This window comes from Diadema setosum, chromosome 17, assembly GCF_964275005.1.
Source record: "Diadema setosum chromosome 17, eeDiaSeto1, whole genome shotgun sequence".
Taxonomy (NCBI): domain Eukaryota; kingdom Metazoa; phylum Echinodermata; class Echinoidea; order Diadematoida; family Diadematidae; genus Diadema; species Diadema setosum.
Genome location: NC_092701.1, coordinates 18170314 through 18193525, shown reverse-complemented (window position 1 = coordinate 18193525; position 23212 = coordinate 18170314). Strand labels below are relative to the sequence as shown.

Here is a 23212-nt window from a genome sequence, read left to right as displayed (position 1 = left end):
GGATTTCAGGGGCCCTTTAACAGGTTTGTTACACCTGTGAACGTGCAGGTGTTCAGACCTATACTGCCCTACTTTGGCAAAAGGAAGCAAGTGACAAAAGTGGCATTTCTCGTAAAAGAGCAAAATGTGTCTGTCATTTACACTGACGTCAATGGACTATCATGATGTCTTATCTAACATATTTCTTTAGGATGAGTGTTTCTGCGTGAAATTTGGCCAGGAAGAAAAGATCACTACATATGTATGTGAAGTACGAAAACATCAATAACTCAAATTCGGATGGTATGTCACTTGCTTCCTTTTGCCAAAGTAGGGCAGTATACCACTGATTCAAATGATGGAGGAGAGATGAGAGTTACATAATTTCCCTCAAGGTGTGGTCTCCATTTCTTCAGAGCTCACACTACAGCAAAGCATTCTTTCTCGGTCCTTCTGTAATTTTGTTTTGCTTTGGAAAGAGCACAGCTATAGGTGACGTTGTATGTATAGCAAAGGCAATGGTCCATGTCCCTGATGGCGCGTTCTGGGTGAGAATGGCGCCAGCCCCACCTCACGGGAATCTGTATGAACAGTATTGCAGTCTCATGAGGATAGCCTAGGATAAGCTCAGTCGTGAGGGTATTCTTCAGGGTGTAGAAGGCATGTGAACAATGGTCATCCCAGGCCCATTTCTCTCCTTTCTTTTTGAGAGCAAAGAGAGGTGCAGCCACATCTGCATAATGTGGGATGAGCTATTGATGCCATCCCATCATCCCCAGAAACCATTCTAGTTCTTCGAGGTTCTTTGGGGATGGGAAGCTTTGATGGTTGAGAGCTTCTCTGGATCAGACCACATCCATTTTCTCATTCTGTCGCTGACCTTTCAGTATATCAAAGCGTTGTGTACAGTTCCATCCATTTGTCGCTGGATATTGTCATCTTTCCGAATGGCAAGCAAGCACACAGTGTCGTTGTCATCCCATAGTCAACCATGTGAAGACATGTTTTAGTCACTGATAAGTCATGGGTCGAGGTTCAATACAAAATACTGTACATACTCCTAGACTGCTTTCCCGATAGTATTGCCACTTCCCACCTTATCAGACAGTGAAAGCTGTGAATAAATGCTTACATGTACGCTAGAAAGATTTTTCTAGCATTATTTCATATCGCACGATGTGTAGAATCTACAAGGTACTTACATGTAGTGAGTGGGCTACTGACAACTGTACCGGGTATTTCGTGTATGAACATCACTGCTGACATGACAATTAAGTAATGAATTGAAAACATATATTAGCATTCACTTACAAAATCAAAGATAAAATTTTGTAGTTAACATCAACTCATTGCCAATGCGAATCTCAAATGTTTAATAACAGTTATCACTCTCTATGGTCAACTTCACATCACTCGAAATACTGTAGCAAAATACATAGAATAGCCAAAGTTGAGCAATATTTAAGTCCTGATTAAGCTTACCAAACACGTTTTTCATTATGTTTGAAATGAAAAGCATAGAAGTCCCTCTGACTTTCTTCAAATGTTTGTTCCCATGATTCACTGCTCACAAAGCACTGGAGTAAGGCTGAATCGAGGGATTTCAAGTAATCAACGTTGTTATGTAAATTCATTCTGCGAGTAAAAGTTGTTTCTTAGAATTCGTGCACCGTCGCTCTTTTCCGATCGGATCCCCCTAACCTCGCTCGCTCGCTTGCTGGAAAAGTATCACCTGAAGAAGTTTGTCAATATCCCTTTTACCTGGTAGACGATTTAGGGAAAAGTGGTCCTCGAAACCCCTCAGAACTATCCTCTTTTCATCCTTGCTCCAGGGGCATCTTTTCTGCATAGTTCTGCTCTTCGACTGTGAAGACTTGCACTCTGAATGCTTGGTCTTTGCAGGCTTAGAACTTCCAGCATTAAAGGAGTCTGAAGAGAAGGGAGAGTCAAAAAGCCTCACTGACATGAATCGCAATATAGGTTATAGCCAATATTAATCAAACTGAAATGCAAATAATGGATGAGTTATCCACCAAAGATTCTGCTAACAGCCAAAGGGAAGGATGAATGGAGAGATGGACTGATCGCAGATGACATGCACCATATCATAATAGGACCCTTCGTGGGTATACAAAAATGCTATCCCAGCTGTCATAAAAAAAAAATGTATGAAAACTGTCGGGAAGTTAATATTCGCTGGGGCGATCTTCAGCCATACTGACTCTCACCGTGTTGTGTTTATGTGGCACCGTGGTTCGGCAAAAACGATTTGGTAGTTCTGGTGTCGACATTTTGAGTTTGTTATGGACCTTTTGTTAAGTGGGAATATGACCTTCTGTCAGTCTGTAGCGGACACAATCACATGCCCTTATATGCATTTGTTGTACTTTATAACTTTTCCATTTCAACGTCCCATCCTTCTTTGGCCTTTATTCTGTTGGCATGATAGTTTGTGTCAAGAACAACAAGCTTTACTCGTGCTACATATCCTAACAGGTTGAAATATGTCCTCTTGGGAGCTTACATCAGCAGGTTTGCCTGAAAATGCCTCTAAGCATCCAGTATGGCGGAAGTCCGTGTAACATGACAAGGCTTGCATGACTCATTTGTCATGTAGTATGTCATACAACTTCTCATACATGACCATCCTGGTTCCAGCCATGCTGTGTCCCAGTCTGTTCTTCAAGCTTTTCATATTTGTACTTCCCAGGCCTGTCATCTGTAATGAACGGCCACTCGTGCTCATTCACAATGTGATGAAGCAGGCCATTCGGGTTTAAACAGCGAGTTTGGGATCATCGTTCCTTGCATGTCTGAGTACCAGAAGTGGTTGGAAATCTTTGGGATCTGTTGCTGGATCAAGCTATTCGCATCCCTTCTCAGTTCTGTTTTGATCCATCAAATGCTAACCTTTTTCACCAGGTTCTTGCTGCCATGCCATAGGTCCCATTGATGATTGATTGCCTTATATATCGTTTTTATTTTGTCAACCATCTGTATCTATGGTGATTGCATTGACCTTACTCCTCACAAAATCCAGACCTTGCTCCAAACTGATACGTTTCATGTTGGAGGATTTCCCATCGTCTTCCTAGACCACTGTTTGTAGGTCTCCTTAGCTGTAACGTTAGTCATCAAGGTGGCATTATCAGTACATGTCACAGACTAGCAACAATGCATAATTATGCAAGTGCACTAAATCTAATCTTTTATGGTCATTGCCGTTCCCCCTTGAACTGCTGTGAAATTTCTGCTTCTGCGCTGAGTTGAAGCATGAGCTTTTACATGCAAGTGTACTAATCTAGTAATCGTTTATGGTCACTGCAGTTCCCCCTTGAACTGCCGTGAAACTTCTGCTTCTGCTCTGAGTTCAAGCATGAGCTTTTACGTGCAAGTGTACTAATCTAGTAATTGTTTATGGTCACTGCAGTTCCCCTTGAACTGCTATGAAATTTCCGCTTCTGCTCTGAGTTGAAGCATGAACAGCTCCTCTGCTTCTTCCCAGTTCTTTCCTCTTGAGCCACTAGTCGTATCTTTGCTAATACCATGGCCGTATCGTCCCCTTGGGCTGGGGCATTTTATAACAGACAACCTATTGTCCAAATACTCACCCGGCCTCTCCAAATTTTTTCTTTAATTGATAAAGGGACAGTGGAGCCCAACTCATCCCTTGCCATTGTCATTAATGAGGGGGTATCATGCTCCCGCACAACTTCATCCACAGCCATGTCATTTGTTTCATTCACTCCACTACAAACTATGGGCCAAGAGGCTTGCACACTTTGTAACTCACCGCCCATGGCTGTCTCTGATGCAGCGGCTCTTGGTAGTGCAGCCAGTGAGCTTGCTGCCCTTGAAGTTGAAGTTGATCTAGCTGAGCTTGTCCCCAGACTGTCACCGACAGCTTCCCCATAAGGCATGAGGATCCTAGTTCCAGCATGCTGTGTCCCTCTGTACTTCAAGCTTTTCATATTATTGTACTTCCCAGGCCTGTCATCTGTAATGAACGGCCTCACATGCTCATTCACAATGTGATGAAGCAGGCCATTCAGGTTTAAACAGCGAGTTTGGGATCATTGTTCCTCGCACGTCTGAATTCCAGAAATGGGTGGAAATCTTTGGAATCCGTTGCTTGATCAAGCTATTCACATCCCTCCTGTTTTGAAGCATTAATTGCTTACCTTTTTCACCAGGTTCTTGCTGCCGTGCCATACATCCCATTGATGATTGACTGGCTCATATTTCTTCTTTGTTTCATCAAGCATCTGTATCAATGCAGATCACCAAAATACAGACCTTGCTCAAAATCAATAAGTTCCTTGTTGGGGGAATTCCCATTGTCTTTTCCTAGACCACTATTTGTAGGTTTCCTGAATGGTAGTCATCATGGAGAAGATATGAGTATACAGTCACAGACTATACCTAACAATGCATGTACATACAAGTGTACTAATCTAGTAATCATTTGTGGTCACTGCAGTTCCCCCGTGAACTGCCATGAAATTTCCGCTTCTGCTCGGAGTTGAAGCATGAGCAGCTCCTCTGCTTCCTCCCAGTTCTTTCCTCTTGAGCCACTAGTCGTATCTTTATACCATGTTTATTAACAATCTACCAAATTAACAGTGAACAATATGAACCAAATAGGCATGGAATATGTGTCAAAGAGCTTGTTATCATGAGTAAAGTTAATTAGAAAAGTCTTGTGTACTGTATGTATTAGTGCATGCTGCGCAACACGACATAATGCAAAATACACAACAGTGCACCAGGACAGCGCTGAGAGTTAGCTCACTTCAGGAAGAGAAATTCATAAAATTTCAGCTATAGAAAAAGTGCACATTTCCTCAAATCGCACCTGACATATACACTATATCTTAAGAATGATATTACTCAACCTGCCTTCTGAAAGAGGCAAATTACGTGTCCTTTTATTATGAGATAGAAAATAAAATATGTTGCATTTTCTTTACATTTTCTTTATATCATTATATACACACAACACCAAAAGCTGTAGTTCTGTTCACATCTGGCAACCGAGGAAATGAATTTTTAACAATTCATAAATTTTGAACCAATTGCCTGATTTTCCACAAATTCTCAATATGATTTCTGTATATTCTCAATCTCTCAATCCAAATGTTTATTAAGGTGAACTCAATGTTGAAAATAGGTGAACTTAATTTTGAAAATAGAGAAATTTCAATAATCAGTTGCATTGAGTATGACTTTGTACACCTGTATGCAACCTACAGGCATTTTTCATTTACTTAGTGCATGCAAACAGAAATTCTTCTTTTTTTTTATGTATCCAACACCTCCTTAAGTTGCCGAGAAATTCTTTCCAGCACTTGGAGAATTTTCTCTGATGTTGTCTGCGATGCCTGTTGAGGACCAGTTGTTACTTGTGCCGTGGAGGTAGATGGAATAAATACGTCGACCAGCCCTTCGACTGCGGTACAGCTCATCGCTGTTGCAACAGTATCCATTACCTTTTCAGTCTAGTTTGTTTTGGAATTTAGATAAAAGAGAGAAAGAGGCTGACAAATAAATGTTTTAAAAAAATTAATTTAATTGTGGAGAGTCATTACCGAACAGATACAACTTACAAAAGTGGTACAAGAGAGGTTAAGAGGAGTGAATAATTTAACTTGAAAGCATGATGCCTAATTTCTTTTGAAGCTTTTAATAAGACATGTGACCATATATGGAGTGATGTAGCTGGAGGACTAAAAAGTATAAGATCTTCCCGCAATAATGTCAAACAATATTTGCATAAATATGATGGAAATGAGTGAAAGTTTGAGGAGTTGACATTGACCTATGACCAATGACAACCAAATTGTCAAGATATTCATTACCAGTCAGTAAATGTGTAAGTGCTATTAGTTCTATGAAGATACCTGAAACCATTTGTGAGATGTGGAGAAAAAAAAAGATCTCAATTTTAATACTTCCAATTGACCTTTGCCCTTTGACCTCATGAAGCAAATGTCTCTTTGGAGAATCTGTATTTGATATTACAAGTATATACACAAATTTTCAGGTGAATAACTTTAGGCATTACATAGATATGAGGTAATAGCTAGATTTAGAGCTTTTTATGTTGACCTTTTGAACTTTGACCTTGAGCATGTGTACACAAAAGTATATAGGCACAATTTTGCCCACTCATGCATATACATGACAAGTTTCACTAGGGTACCTTGAGTGGTTTTTTTTTTAGCTGTGCTTTCCAGAAAATTGATTTCGGAAGGACAGACATAAGGTCGGATGAATGGACAACCCCAAATGCCTGTGGCGACACTTTGTTGCAGAGACATTGACAAATGACAACTGAATTACTTTAATCAATATTTAGACTGGATTTTCAATAAATCACCAAATTTGAGTGTTTGTATGATTTGCGCTGATGTAAATACAAATTGTACACTTTTTTCAATTTTGCAAAATTTATAGAAATTTAAAAAAAAATCAACATAAACACTGAATTAACCTATAATTACATCAAGACCAGCCACGGTATCAGAGCTGCATATCCCCGATGTTGACTTTTGGGGAACCACTTTCAACACCCGTTCCAAGAAAGGATCAATAAACGAAGGTCCTCCACCTATTTTAATGAGTAAAACAGAAATAATCATTCAGTGAAATTTCAAAAACACCTACATACCACATCTAAGTTAACTACTTAAAAGAAAAAATACCGATATTGCCGAGTAAACATGACTACTGCTAGCAATTCGCTGACATTGAACTGGAGTTAGGGCAATGCTACCATACGCAATAACCCTCTGCTTGCCCTCCTGCACTTGGATGAGCTTTGCTCCAATTGCATTGTTAGATGCATCTGTATCTAAAATGAACGGATCCTGCCAGTTGGGCATGGTCAGTACTGGGGCTTGCATCAGAAGATCTTTGATCTTCTTGAAAGCCTGATGTTATTCTGGTCCCGTGTGGAACTGCTTCTTGCCAGTGATTTCATAGAGGTGAACAGCCACTGCTGCATAATCCTTGAGGAAAGAGCGGTGGTAATTAACCAAGCCTAGAAACTGCTCGACCTGCTTGGTCGTGGTGGGGACTGATCATGTTCGAACTGCTTCCACATGGTCAGCTTTAAGGGAGATCTCTAACACATGCGTGAGATTTCGTACATGATCCTCAAAGGAAGCGCCAAGCACAATCACGTCATCTAGGAAGGCCAACACTATCTCCCAATTTAGCCCCCTAAGGGGCATTGCATAGGCCGAAACCCACGCAGACAAATTCATAGAGGCCATACTCTGTTATGAAGGTGGTCTTCTGACGGTCCTGATCCCGGATGTGCACCTGCCAATAGGCCGAGTTTGCATCCAGTCTCGAGAACCACCTGCTGCCGGAAAGAGTGTCCAAGCACTCCTCTATGTTTGGGAGTGGATAGGTGTCCTTCCTGGTGACTATGCACCAGCGGACACTCCTTTTCCTTTTACAAACCAACATCGGGGCTGACGCCCATGCAGACTGGGATGGCTGGATCACTCCAGCACACTCCATTTTGTCCAAATGGGCTCTCTCCTCTGCTGCAAAGCTAAGAGGAGTTCTCTGCATACCCTGCTTGATTGGGTTAGCAGCTCCAGTATCGATTGGGTGTGTAATGGCTGTGAAATTGCCACTGTTGAATTCAACCCTGGCAAACACATCGCTATATTCTATAAGCAAGCGCTTTAGGTCCTTTTCCGGGTCCAAGGAGAGGGAACTCTAGGAATGTTGGAACTCGCTTGGTCAAGACAGTACGGGAATCATACTCTTAGCTATTGTGTGAGTATTGTACTTCCAGTAGACCTTAGGTAGACTTCTATCACACTACAACTGTTAAAGTCCTCGTACATTATGTAACAAAGGATAATTGTAGACCATATGGAGGCCCTAGTACTAGTCTACACACAAAGGTGTCAAAGCTCACATTCACAGTCAATATTCTCATTACAAGTAATACGTACAACCAATTATTAACGGAGATCAAAATAAGACTTTCTTCATCTTTCATTGCACACAATGCCAAGGTGATTTTGCCGATAGTTCTTGAAGCAGTTTATTTATTTATTTATTTATTCTGTCTTCTTTATACAGGGTAGTCTCTTCAGTACATAAAACTGCTTTACAAGAGAGCCCTGTATTACATAAAATATCAAATACAATTTACAATTCGTCTTGCTGCTGTTGCCTGTCTTTGTTGATCACTGGACCATAGATGGGTGAGAGAGTACTTGATATTTCTAGAGTGCCCTTTTCACTGGATACAAAGCGCTTTGAGATGTTATCCCTGGTTGCCATAGAAGATATGATATATACAAATTTACCAAACAGTGAGAGTACAAGTCCAGTGCATATATAGGAATATCAAAATAAGTAGGTCTTCAAATTTTGTTTGGATTAAGTGATCCAGTGTTGATGATGATTTCAGAAGAGGAGGGAGCTTAAATTCCATTATTCCATTCCATTTGTAACCCAATAAATGGACACATCTAATTAGGAAAGGAGTGAAGGTAGAAAAGAATAAAGGAGAGCTCAATGAGAATATGTGACAACCTAAAAACCTAATTATACAAACTAAACTTAAATACCAAACTAAAACTGGAAGGAAGTATAAACCAGCATAATTCCCATAGGCTTCCAATTTCTCCCTCATTTGTGGCCACTGACTGGTGTTAAAAATGGTTGTGGCAGCAGACACCTTATCTCAACCCAAACTTTCAAAGTAGCTGACAATTTAGCATCACAAGCATCAACTTTAGAAAGCTTGTGTACCCTCAAAGAAGACTGTCAGTCTGACTTCACCTTCTCCATGCAGCTGAAGCCCCTCTTGCATGCTGCAATTTAGAGGGGAAGGACAATTGGATCTCCACAGTGTGCAGCTAGTTTACAATACAGTTGGTATTTGTGCCCTTGTCCATCATTTTGGCCTTCCACATGCTGTGCTGTTTTGTTGTGGGTAGACCAGCGATGTACAGCTTGGATTCCTGCCACTCGTTCATCACGTTTTCCAGTTGGCACTTGTGTTGCCACAAGACTGTGGAGAAGTGTATGCACATGAAGTCAACTGCAGTGTTCCCATAAGTTTCCAATTCCGCTCACTTTGTATCCACTGACATGTGTTCAAGATGGTTGTGGCTTCAGACACCTCGTCTCATCACAAACTTTCAAAGTGCCTTGACAATTTAGCATCATAGCTCGTAGACCCTCAAATGAAAACCACCAGTCTGACTTCACCCTTTTAGTAGCTTCTGAGAAGTTAACAAGCTACAGGGAGGTTGATCCAAACGCACTCCTTCAATAAACAAACAGTCACAACTAAGTGCAGTTCTAGTTCATTTAATCGTCGTTGGACGTAAATAGTCATAAGCATCATATACAAATTCCACGGAAGAGCTCAATGAATCTGCAAATTCATTGCATTGATCAGAACATTAATATGCATAAATGACAATGATAACTTTGGAACGTAAACATTGAATATCATACGGAGTGTGAAAGTGGAATACAACGTGCTAGTTGGGTGTCATATTGAGTGGAGTGTGGAGTGGAGTGGTTCGCAGTTTTTTGGCCTCTGTTATTCATTCACTACATCAACGTCCAGTCAGTAATGTTAATAGTGAAGCTGCATGTAGGCCTACAAAGTCTACATGGATTGTGATAATAGTTCATGACTATATGTTCAGACAGTATATACAACATGTATATGTGTGGTATCTACCTGAAAAGCTTTTCACTAGAAATTGCTTCACTTGATAATACAACAAATCCACTGAAACAATAACATACAAAGGTAAGTCACTTTACTTCTTGCCAAGTTTCTTCCCGAGTCCCTTTTTTTCCCTTCTGAGACTTAATTGTAGCCCTCTGTTTTTCAACAAAAAGTTTTATCATTGCCCATAGGTGTATCTCAATCCAGTACCGAATAATCGTGTTGAGAAGTAGGTATTTGCTCGTTGAAACTTTCCTGGTGGCAGAAGCACTACCTTCGGTTTCATAGTCAGGAGGTGGTTTGGTGTCAGGGGCTCAGGTGCATCAGGGGAGCATAGATTCATTCTCCCATTCCTGTACTCGATTTGGGCCTTCTCACAGCACAGTTGTCTTCTACAGCGAGCATGAATTCCTTGTAGTCTGCCAGAAATTTGGGATTCTTTCGGAATCTGGCACTATTAAAGCTGCTTGCACCTTTTCACTACCATCTGCCTGTTATATGGTAGCTTCATGTCCTCTGATATGAATGGAAGAGGCATCTCGTAGTGACCGTCTTCCCGCTTCTTGATCCCCTCCTCCATTCTTTGGAGAAATCGGCGATCTTCTACAGAGAGGGGCTCCTGACCTCCACTCATGTCCTTGAAGTCTGCTTCTAGGGTCTGGATTATCTTTTGGGGACAGAGAACTTCCTCTGTCTTGGCAGAGAAGGCAAAGTTTGAGTATGTCTCAACACCGATTTTGTTGCATGCAGCACTTCTTGGACTCTCACCTTGGGTCTTGCACACTCGTCCGATGATGTCCCATCCAAGAAGAGACCTCTGTGCACATGGATCATCTTCTGCCCCTGTGACTACAGTACTTCCCGAGGTCGAATTGCCTGTGTACAATCATTGCTAATGAGTAGGGAGACTTTGGCAGTGGCGCTGTGTGGCATCATTTTGTCTGCGATGGGTTGGAGATGCGGCAATCTTTTAGCCACTTCTAGTTTCGGTATCTGCGAGTGTGAGATTGGCAGTGTTTCCTTTGTGACGGCTACTGGTACCTCAACCATGTTCTCCTTCTTGTAATCCAAGACCTCTAGTCCTGAAATTTTCTTCTCACCTTTTGTCTCCCTTTCCACATTTGGGAAAACAATTTGCTCATGGCAATCCTCATCCAACTCATCATCAAACTCCTCGACTACTGCCTGTTCAGCTTTAATAGTAGCTAGTTCCTTTCTCTTTGCAAGAGCAAATTCCTCTTGCTCGAGAATCGGTTGATTTCTTTCAAATTCGGCCTTTTGCAGCCCTATTCAATGTCTAGTTGCTCAGTTGCGGTTCCATGACATGACTTCAAGTTGCATTCAAGTACACAGGTTGTAATCTTCATTCAACTAACAACTGGGTAGACAGATGTCTACCGGTCTCAATTTCAATTGCCCGGAACAATTTGTAATAAGAGTCGTGAACGTTGTACAATGTATAGTCCACCTCGGTTATGGAGTGTTGTCCACACACAAGTATAGGCTAAAAAAGAGTAGGCATGGTTTGTGTCATCTTCCCAAACCTTCAGACCTTCAAGAAATGAGACATACTGTTTGGCACAGTGACCTGAAATTTTTCTGTATCTTTTGCACAGCGCAAATGGAAGGAATCCTGCCACACAACGAAGGATTTCCTCCTCGTGTCTTGAAAAATGTGGCACACTAGTGTCTTCTCTTGTGTGTTCTTGCTTAGTTTTTGCGTTGACAATGTCTTTAACAGGCATGACAATGTTTTTTGGAGGGGGAGTAAAGGCCTGACCATCAGACGCTCACTATAAACGCTATTAAAAGGGTTCAAAGAACTGAAGAATAGAAAAAATTGGCATGAAGTTCGATTTCTCTATTAAATACAATGGTGCAATTGCTGGTTGCTTGATATAAGCTTACACACTTTAACCCTTTTTCTGCCATAGACATTGGAGAGTGTGTATAATAACATAAGGTTTAATTTCTGTTGCGTCAGAACACACAGGGGGTCGATAATTTTGTACAGAATGGGATACAGGTTTTTAGTAATTGGCAGTGACCAAGTATCATTTAAATCTGCACACTCTTCTCCATGATTCATTGCATCATTTCTTTGAAAGCATAGCTTTCCTGTGGTCTTGTGTGTTGATTAACCTGAAATTTGTTGTACTGTATTTTTATTTATATTCAATACTAGTGATGTTTTTTTTTTCATTGTTATTTTGTTAAAGAAGCATGGTGTCCTTCAATTAAAGAGTTTGATAGCAAAACGAGTTAACTCCATTCTTGTTAATTTGAGATACTTGCGATTAAAGCTACAAAAAGAAATATAGCATATCATCAGAGAATATGGGATATTTCTATTCATAACTTAAATATTATTCCATGTTATGTTTCAAGCGAGATATCAAAGAAATGTTTGTATTTTGCCCCATGTGATGATGGACTTCAAAATGTTTGAAAATGGCATTTAACCCGTTCTGCAGTCAAACTCTTCAATTCCTTCATAGTGGTCTCAGGGTTGAAACTGTCAATATGAGTCAGGTTTGCTACATGAATATTAGATACTTTGTCACAGAAATGATTTCTTGCCTTTTCTAATGAGAGATGATTCTCCAGAATGTTATAGTCATGCGTATGTACAACTTGTGTATTTTCAATATGAAATACAGTGGTACACATTCATTTCGAATAAGAGTAAGATAACAAATCCTGTATTACCACACTGAAGAATTTGGTCCTCAAGGTCAAAGTTGTTTGCTTTTCATATTTTTGCCCATTATGGTATAACATTTCATTTCAGTCTTCATGTATGTGTCTTCAAAAGAATCTACTGTATTGCATTTCCACCATTAAGTTGAGTTGATGTACTATGCATGAGGTGTATACAAACCAAAGGTTCAAGCCTGAAATATCATTGTTATGTTGATTTGTTGGCTGAATGATTACTTTTGTTTCCTCAATCATAGATTATGTAATACTGCAAAAGTTGTTTTGTTCCAAGTGTATTTAAGCAAGATTATGGTTTCATGAGTAGCAAGTTTTGTAGTGAATCAGGAAAGAAAAAAAAATACTAGTAGTGAATCACCATACAACATAATTATTTCCATGCTGCATACACAGCTGAGAATTTATTCACAAGGGTACATGTTTATTACAATATACTTAATATGTCTACATTTTTCACATTTTATGAGGTATGGAATGTGTATTAAAATCTACAGCATATCTTGTACAGAGATTTTACAAAAGTTTATTGTACATCGTATCAACAGAGTGATTATGCAATAAATTATTGAACATTTTTCACACAATCTACAGTGCTGGTGTATCCTGTTTTTTATTTATTTCATAAATAAAGTACTGATTCGGCAAGATGAGTACAAACTGATAGATGGATTTTTGCCCTAGATGCAGTCATTCAATGTGGTCATTTCACACATCTAAACCATAAAAAAAAGGTGAATGATGCCAACCTCTCGTGGTTCACCCCAGGTGCCTAGACACACAATAGTCAGCAAAGAGGCAATGGCCAGGTACATTGTGCCATTGGAAGGAGAAGATTTCATCAAAACCTACGTATATTAAAGAGAACCTCTGGAAGATTTTCAGACTTTTCCAGTTGAACAACTATAAATAAGTTATACTGAGGACAGAGTTTCAGAATTTATAGTGACTGGGATGAGGAATAATTATGTTTTCAAAGTTTATAACAACAATGATCAAGGATGATGACATGGCAGCCTCACCATAAGAATGCATGCGTTGGGGCTCAAGGAAGCAGAACAAAAGAAGGAGGCATGCATACACAAAGATTCTACACAGATGAATTTAAGCGGTATTGTAATGGTATTACACTGCTACATTTCTGAAATATGAGAGACTCCCATGCCATCAACACTGTTCAGTGTAATTTGTTCAAGATTTTCAGATTACTGGTTTCTCTGCTCAAGGGCCACATAAATTCCACAAGTCTATGCATGGAGCTATTGATTTACATATATGTACTACATGATGTGAAATTACGAAAATTGTCTGGAATGCCCCTTTAACACACGTTTTATGTATGAGAAGAGAATCTGTTCCAAAGGTACTGTATGTACATAGTACTGTCCCTGCTTCATGCAAAATAGCCCTAGACTTGTTCTTGAGTGCCATTCAAATCTCTGAACACCATAATCTGACTGTACGCAGAACATCAAAACAATTTGTGTACAAACTCTGCATATCCATGCACCGCTGTGGGAACAAAAGTGACTCCAACTTGTATTTGCTAAGTTTTCTTATAAAGTACCACTTTTCAACTATGAGAAAGTCAAATGTCAAGTTTAGATAAAATAGCAGCATCAAAGTGCTTTTTCAGCTGGATCCTGATCATTACTGATAAGCATGACAAGAATGAAGCATTAGATTGATGGTCATCTCCATATAATCATATTCCAGTGAATCATTGAATCCACTTGGCCCAAAGATATGGCTTGACTTTCACATTGAATACGTATATGCAACCTAGGTCAAAATATATAAACTTGCTTTGAATATTTATCGCACCGCTGCAGAGGCAATATTTTAGCATCTCACTTTTGTTTGCATTAAACACTTCATACCTTTGTGGTCAACATATGCAGTTAGCCATATTTCAACTCCAAGTGGAATAACTTTTAACAAAGCCAGCAGGATTTACTGTGAAATGGTGACTAGAATCTCTTGACAAAGTATGTTCGTAATTCAGCAGGGTTGTCCACAAAGGGTTATATTATTTTACAGCATCACAGCAAAATTTGTTCCGATATCCCAAAATTGATGACGTGCTGAAAATAAGACATTTGCCAACGAGTGCAGAGTGTCCAAATGTACTGAAAACTGGTAAAGAAAGATGTGTGTCTTTGGATTACAGCTCAGTCACTGTGGCCATCAAGTGGTCCACATTGAGGCTTAGATGGCCCTTGAGTACATCTAGAGACCTACAGCTGCCAGAGTCCTCAAGTAGGTCATACACCTTTCAACACTGCATACTCTTGGCGTACATTTTGGGGCAATACATAAACGCATACCATCAAGATTTTTTTCTATCTTCTGTGTAAAATGCTAAGATTTCTAGTTCCAGCTGTGGGCCACCCTGCTTTGGGTTGCTTCTAGCTCCTTGCCCTGTATCTTCTGTCCAAAATAATCTCCATGTGTTCTCATCAGCTCAGCAGTACAGACTTGAGAGAAAACAATTAGAAGGTAAATGCACCAAAAGGGGAGATTTCTCAAAAAGGAGTGCACGATGTGAAATTGGTAACATGCAGTGGGATTAAAGAACTTGTAGCAATGAAAAGTATTCGGCATGATGTCAATAGAAAGCATCAATTGAATACAATATCTGATGAGATGGCATCCTATACAACATGCAGACATCTCGTGTTCCAGTAAACTAGCATTCTTATGACACAGAACAGTAGGAATAGTTCTGTAGGACAATATAAAATAGATCAACTATTAAGTACCTCCAGGTCCCCACATCTATTGCACCAAACATAAACCTTCCGTGGGGTTTACATTAAATACAGCAAAAGCTCTCATGCACACTTTGAATGCAATATTTCAATACAGTCTTCAAGATAGTGAGCATCCTCTCTCCCGACTTACAGATGTTGATTGCATGGGAACCTAGCTCTGATGTGATGAGATATTCTCATATTCTGATACGGTAAAAGTGGAAATTTTCGCGCATTTCGCACAACCAGAAACTAGCACGAAAATAGAAGACTGCGAATATTTTTGCCTGCCATATGTTCCAGTAGTTGAGATCCTGATACTGCAGGATTAAAAACACACAAAACTCTTCTTACCACGCTGAGCGCAAAAGATTAGTCACGCGAAAATATCCACTTTTACAGTATTTTCCTTACAATAAAAGAGGAATATGTTTTCTCTATGTTTTCATGGCAGGCTTCTCCATTGCTGTAATCACTGTGAACAGCATCACTCCTTAAATTGGCAACAGACACCAGTCTGACCGTCATGTAACAACGCAAATCAAGTGTCCCAATTGTAGATCACCACAAGCCAGTCTGTGGTGGCACTGTTGATGTACTGTAGACCACCACCCTCACAAGGGCGGGCTACAGATCACCTCCGCTTGGTGACGGACGCCAGGTAGATCCAGACAGACAGGACGTGGTTTGGGTAAGGGTGGATGTGCACAGCCAGGGCAAACTCCACATCGTTGGACTCATTCTTGTGGACGCCCGTACTCTGGACCTTGTCCACAATCGTCTTGATCTCAGTGTAGGACATGTGCAGTGGAAAACCACACATCTGTGGAATAATGAATAAAAGAGGTAAATTTGTCAACAATTTCATTCACCTGAAATTTGATATGTATGTTTGTTTTTAAACATACATTTCATGCAGCTAGCAAAAGACTAGAAACCTGCCTTGTACCGTGACTATCATTATAACAAAGTCCCCGAGACTGCTGTTATTCTTTTGTGATACTAAAATGTTGTCATAGTTGAACAAATAAAGTATGTGAAGCAGGGCTTAACACTAACTTGTTTGGGCCACTAAAATCTCTAAATATGACATTTTGGTAGCTAGTAAAAGAAATGTATTGGCCCCAAACAAAAGGAAACATCACAATCCATTTTTAAACTTAGATGCCCCATCAGGCCCCCAAAAGATAAACTTTTTGGATTTTGGTAGCCCAACATCAATGTTTAATGGCCCTGGGCATTCTACAATGTACCTAGACTGCACCTGTGTACAGTACATGCATGCTAATAATCCAACCACCACACAATACGATTCATCTCCCTACCATGAACTAGCAATTTTAACCCTGGACATTTCCTTTGCACACTCACATTGTACGAGTCTGTGATGCTCTTCAAGGTGGGGTTGTCGCTAGCGAGGAGGTCAGGAGCGTTCTCCAGCTTCTTCAAGATTTCGCGGAAGGTGTGGATCACGTGACGATTCCAGCGTGTGATGTGGCGGGGGCGCCAGTCCATGACGCAGTTGCGAAGCTTCTTCTCAATTCTGTGTAAGTAATGTACATTACATTCATGCTGTTAACACTTATATATGATGCAGCACCACGTTACTCATATAAAGTCAGAGATTATAAAAGGAAGAAAAATGTGTGTAAATATGCATATGGTGGTACAACCTTTGCAGTTTTCTAACTTTTTATTTCTTTTACTCTACATTTTCCTTGCAATGAAGTACATGTAGGCCAATTAAATCTTGTTTTAAAGCTTAGCATCAGATGAATTCATATCTGTCAAAAACCAAAAAATGATTTTCCCAACATATGGCTTTTGTGAAGACACATCACATTTAATCAATTGCATGTCATTAATTAAAGGCCATAGGTCCTTCAACGCACCGTTACAACTCAAAAGGATGGTAAACTGAACCAATCATTTCAAAGTAGCCAAAATATTTTAGGCTGTTAATAAATATGAACTCAAAGCAAATACTGGAATGATGTACGTCTGAAATTTCTTTATTCTCGTGGTGTTTAATAAGATGAAACAATCATTCCCGTTCATGGAAAATTTTAATGAAAGCTACAGTGTAAATGCGCTTGTAATCTAAGGAACCTTTTCACCTCTGTATAAGTCACACTTGATTAACATAATCCATGAACTTATTTTCATATTTATTTTTTTTTTATTTTCTCCCTGACAGTGTTGTATTTTTTTCAAAATTTTGAAATGTAAATATCGCAGGAAGAGGTCCGACTCAAGAGAAAATTGTAACATATAAGAATTGCTTAACCCATAGAGGATGAGTCCCGAGTATACTCAGGCAGGTGTCTATGGGAAATGCGTGTTGTACATGTAGCAAAATCAAACCGTCCTCAACAGGTTGAAGAGCCAAATTAGGCAAGAAAGGCAAATGCTTACTTGTTCTGCAGGTCGATGACGTTATCTCGGTTGGTTTCTGGATAATCTATCGAACTTGGCTGTAGGAGGAAGAAAAAGATGTATTAGCATTGAAGTTAATATTTATTACAAAATACCAGATTTAAGTGAATCTTACTGTGTGGGCCTGCACATTTATTGTTGCACCTGCTTCATTCAAGCTAGTGTCCCACAGGTGTGAAATAAGTATGGTTTGGATGTTGTATCATTACACGGAATAAATGGCATGTATCCTTCACATCAAATCACTTAATAACCTCATAATATCATGTAAATAATAAATGGCATATCATCATATAACCTTGAAGTAAACCAAGCAAGCAAACAAACAAACAAAATCATGACATGAGACGGCATCATTGGTTTCATGTATCTGAAAATCCACCATAACACATGTTGGGATTCCATGCTACAATCGTATTTGTAGTTTTCTTTACAATATAGCTAGTCCTCTGGCATGATAGAATTTGCTGTCATAATGCAAACTATTTTTACTGCTTACCATTTAATTATGCATTACCAAAGCCCTTAACCACCATGGTAGCAGTGAGCTTTTTGAAATGCTCCCTCAATCACAGCGACATAACCACAAAATTAAAAAACACAGAATTCATTTTACCCCGCCAATCACGAAAAAAATCACTTGCACAAAATTTCCACTGTTACAGTATAAAGTTAATCTAGGGATTTGAATATTGAAAACCATAGAAGTCCAACCTGTCACTTGCATAAATATCATCCCATTTGATGTTTCTAGTGGAACTGAACGACAACAGTTCCTGATGAAATTCAATGACCCTTCCTGGATGCTATATTTTTATTTGGAGGATGGGAAAGTCACTAGTGTGTGTAAAGTCTACGGCAGTCTACTGACAAAAAAGGTCTGAAACCTAAGACTATAGGGACTCTACCTAAGACAAATTGTGTTCGCATACTTCTTAAGCACAATGACCACCGATCTCGGCATCGCCTCGCTTTGGCACAGTGTGTTAGGGCTTGGACTGATAATCAGAAGGTCCGTGGTTCGACTCCCATTCGGGGTCTTGCTCAACATCTTGTTTTCATTTTTGCTCTTAATTCCTAAAGTATATTAAGTTTGTAACAGTTTATTCCGTCAGGCTTAAGGCTAGAGAGAGTAATAAAGTCAAAGACTTGATAGTTATTCTCTATCCAAGTCACCAAGACAAATAAATGCCTTTCCCATCCTGCGAAAAAAAAAAAAATATCGCTTCCTGGATACCCTTACCTGTATGCTGGAGAGACCAGGGTTGGGGAAGTCTTTAGTAAAGAGAGGTTTCCAGTGGGCCGCCTGGCTGAGGTCAAAGGACAGACGACTCGTCTCTTCCTGGAGCTGGATATTGGCCCAGATCTACAACGTTGGGCGGGAGACAACATGGAGAGCATAATGTGCACAGTCCTCAATCATCTTGAAATCGTTTCACTCTCTCTGCAACCTCCTCCTTTCATCCACATACACATGTACCTAAATGTATTAATCTAAACTTATTGACATTTTCTTTTTCTCTGTAATGTAACTTGCTGCACTCATTGCCTACAAAAACAGAGCCTACAATGAACTAATCTCTGTGAGGAATATCCCTGTCTCAGACGCTACAGGTAACAGAATACGTTGTAGCATTCAGAATTAGCATCAAAGGATTCACTCCATGTTTCTAGAAAACAAAGAATGCCTCTGGCGACACTTCACGCAGGAGGCATGAAAATAAAACAAAAGAGCCTAATACAAACTGGTCAAACATTGCACAAAGAACTCACATGCTTCACTTTCAATATTTCGCGCTACTGTGTTCAGAGATTTCTATTACACTGCACACTGTTAGTCTGTTCAATCAAACCCTTCATACCGAAGTTTACCAAAGATGTCTAAGCATTACCTATCAAGTTTGATATAATATCATCCTTGCATCCCTATTTTACTCTATCACCCTTCCTTTTGTCTAGGGCAGTGGCATTGCTGCAGGCCAGAGGTTTGCCCATCTTACACTGCAGCCACTGTGTGAGGGAATTATTACTCTAAGGAAATACGGTTGGAAGTGTACGGTCATACACTCGCTTCAGTTGTATCTTAATGTCCATACCCTTGCTATCTTAATGCCTTGTAGTCAATTCCCCATAGAGAGTGAAAAGGAGCTCACGTTTTCCTCGTTGACCAAGCAGTCGATGGCCTTGAGGGGGCAGAAGCTGTCGGAGGTCTGGTAGTGCTCCCCCGTGGATGGGTTCCAGATCCAGAACTGATCCTCACTCTCCTCGGACAGGACGTAGGCTGTGGGGCCCTCGGGAATGGCCCGGCCCAGGATCAACCACGCCTTCTTGTTCATGTGCAGGAAGTAGTTGATGAGGAGGACCGCATGCTCCTCCTCGTCACCCTGCAGCATCCGCAAGAATTGCTGTTGTCATGGGGGAAAAAGGTTGCCATGGCAACATGAAAAGTGCATCATTATAAAAGCCCACACTACCACAGATAGGTAAACTGAGTGTGATATATACACAAATCATTCTCATATCATATATATTCCCATTGAAAACAGAACTGTCATGCTCTAAATGTCTTAACTGAGACTTTCAGTGTTATTCTGTGGATGACATTAACATGAATGATTCGTTTTTGTTTAACTTTATCAGGACAATGATTCAGTTTTTACTTTATCAAGACAGTCTATCATGACTGGACAGGAGCTAGAACAATCTTAAAATAACATTTCTTCTTTTCTGGTACCTTTTACCATAACACTCGTATGCCCAATTGTCGTACGGGATTTAGAAACTGTCAAGTGTAATAGATTTCAAAATCAACAGATTTCAATAGTAATACTCTAAAATTTGACCAAGGATTAATCAAAATGATTCCATGCATTCTGCTGCCTTTAGAAGATTGCAGCTGCCAATTTCATCATAAATGCATATTGTTTGTTACAATAGAACGCAAACATGTACATCAATGGCTCAAACATCTGAACAGACAGAAGTCATGTGAGGCTGATATTATTTTACCCATTAGGCAGAAAAATGATGAGTTGATAAGAAGAGACTACCACATAAAATTATCTCCCGTGATCTCAACTCAGTCAGATATAGTGCACTCACATCACACGTTGCCCAGATATTGCACACGCCTGGAAACATGACACTGTCCGAAACGGAAGGAACGAGGGAGACAAACCGGGCCACTCTCTCCTGTAAAAATAAAACCGCAAAGGAAAACAAAAAGAAAGAAACATGGAATCAATCACATTAAATCAACTGACTCTACTCAGTGTGTGTACAGCACACATTTTATTCTCTGCAATCATAATTTGATGTGCAAAATAACATTAGCAATTAACTCAAGATACAGTAACCTTTATATTGCAGAAATTATATCACTAAATCAAGTTCTGACAATTGTCAGGAACTTTGAAAAGATCTCAAAACAAATCAAAAAAAAAAAAAAAAAAAAATCTGCATTGCAAGGATGTTTAAACGAGTCTAGGGCAGTTACCCCCAGAGCAATTACCCCGGACCCTTCCCCTTCCCCTAACCCTAATCCTGAACTCAATCCTAACCCTAATCTTTACTCTAACCTTATCACTAACCAGTATTTACCCAGAGGGTAATTGCCGGGGGGGGGGGGGGGGGTAATTGCATTGCTCTAATATGGTTTAAACAGAGTGTGATATGCTGCTGTTACAAAGCTACTGCAGTCTCCACTAAAAGCTCTTAAATTCATAACAAGCCACCTTATAAAATATGAAATATGAGCATTTTTCAAGCTATCATTCAAAATATGGAGTATATTGAAAAAATGATAGTCATTGATGTATACGAGATTTGGATTCAGGAAAAACAAAATGTTTATGCGTAGTTCTCCAGCATATCACGAGTGTGACTGGTTAGGAAGTCGGGGATTCTTCATAAGCAACAGGTTTGTTTGTTTGTTTTATACACGGGTTAAAATACTTGGCAATGCACTATTCAAGCATACTAGGAGGAGACTAACCGATATTTTCCTCTGGCCGTCTCCTTCGAGGAGAATAGCTGGGGGCGCTAGAGCCTTGAAGTAGCGGGTGATGAAGACCGAGTTGCCGTTCATGTCGATGACGGTGGACGTGATCTGTCTCTTTGGGAACTTCTTGGAGACCTGGAGCTGAAGCAGCTCAGCCTGGTTCAGCAGGGCATCATCTTCAAGTGTCTCAAACTGAGCAGAAAGCAAGCGACAGACAGACAGACAGAGTACGAAAGAGAAGAGTCAAGAACATGATGACTTCTCTGGCGTGGTAGAATATGGGTAATAATACTGAACATTTATATCATGTTACACTGTATGTACCATCAAGTCTACTGGAAGGCATCACCTTTCATTTTTCCATATATTTTCATCATCAGAGCCGTCATCTGATTGGTAGATTTATGAGTCTAGTCTGAACAGTGAAGTGGACAGACCACAGGATTAAAACCATGGTCTCTGCATCCCATAAAGAGGTTCACAAGGTGTACTCTGCCAAGTTAGGGATTGCAACTGGAGGTGCCATCAAAGTGGAGACAGACACCTTTACTTAGTTCATTTGGTACCAGGAGGGCAAAACTGAGTGTAATTACATTCCAAAAAGAGTCTTTTGTTGCTGGGGTGACATGATCTTATATCTCAAATTTTGGTGAAAATCAATTTTTTTTTACTACTAAATTGTCAGATAATTTGTCTAGGGTTGTCCTGTCTAAATCCTAGCTGTCTTATCCAGAAAAAATGAAGCAACTACCGGTATGGCATGTCAATGGAAAGGCAATCTCATCTGATTTCAGTGTTGCTTCAGCTACCACGTTTTGTTTTGTTTTGTTTTGTTTTGGTATTTTTCTCTCCTGAACATTTGACACATTTGAGATACACTATTTTCTAACCCCGTCAGCGCCTTTCTATTTTATGGTATGATTTGCAAATCATGATAAGCAATCAATGCTAGTATCATGTGATACAACCACACTCACTTTCTCTCTGAAGAACTCGGGGGCTGCAAGAGGAGGCTCCACAGTAATGAAGACCGACAGGAAAGTGGCATTGGCTGCGCCTCGACCAGCGCTCTCTCTGCTGCGCTCGTAGCCGAGGAGGGTTGAGGGCGCTTCAACGCGAATAGCACCAGACACCTGAAATGTGACAATAAACCAGTTCAGACTTCTGGTATGTGTTGAACAATTTTCAGTCGACAAAATCTTAGCCAATGAACGTTACAGCGAGCAGATATAGTTTATGTTCGAGGAGGCCCCAATGCATTAAAATTTTAAAAATTATGATTTCCACATAGAACGGTTATTACCACTTTTTGAAGTCACAGGGACTCTCAAGCAAAGTAGAGACTCATCAAAGCCTAGAATTATGGCATGTCTCTTGCCAGAACTGGTCATATAGTCACAGTGCCACCTAGGTTCCATTTCTTCTTCTGATGAAGTATTCTGTCCATCCTACAGCCATAGAATAATTTGAATAGATAACAAGGTAAATTTCAGAGTACCACGTACTCGCACTTGCCGTTCAAAATGTAAATTATTTATATCTGTGCTAATAATCATTACAAGCTGTCATGTTACCATAATCCACATAAGACGGACTTTGGTACACATT

General features: G+C 40.0%; 1 protein-coding gene across 1 annotated transcript in view; it reads right to left on the bottom strand.

Annotated features, from left to right (window-relative positions):
* Nucleotides 1-12788: 12788 nt before the first annotated feature.
* The window catches only part of LOC140240488 (coiled-coil and C2 domain-containing protein 2A-like), a 42664-nt gene continuing 32240 nt past the window's right edge, over nt 12789-23212 (bottom strand). The window contains 8 exon segments of the mRNA XM_072320262.1: nt 12789-15991; nt 16540-16711; nt 17584-17642; nt 18848-18970; nt 19758-20009; nt 20707-20796; nt 21599-21796; nt 22582-22737. Of these exon segments, the coding sequence (XP_072176363.1) occupies nt 15803-15991; nt 16540-16711; nt 17584-17642; nt 18848-18970; nt 19758-20009; nt 20707-20796; nt 21599-21796; nt 22582-22737 (1239 nt within the window). The 3' untranslated portion in view covers nt 12789-15802.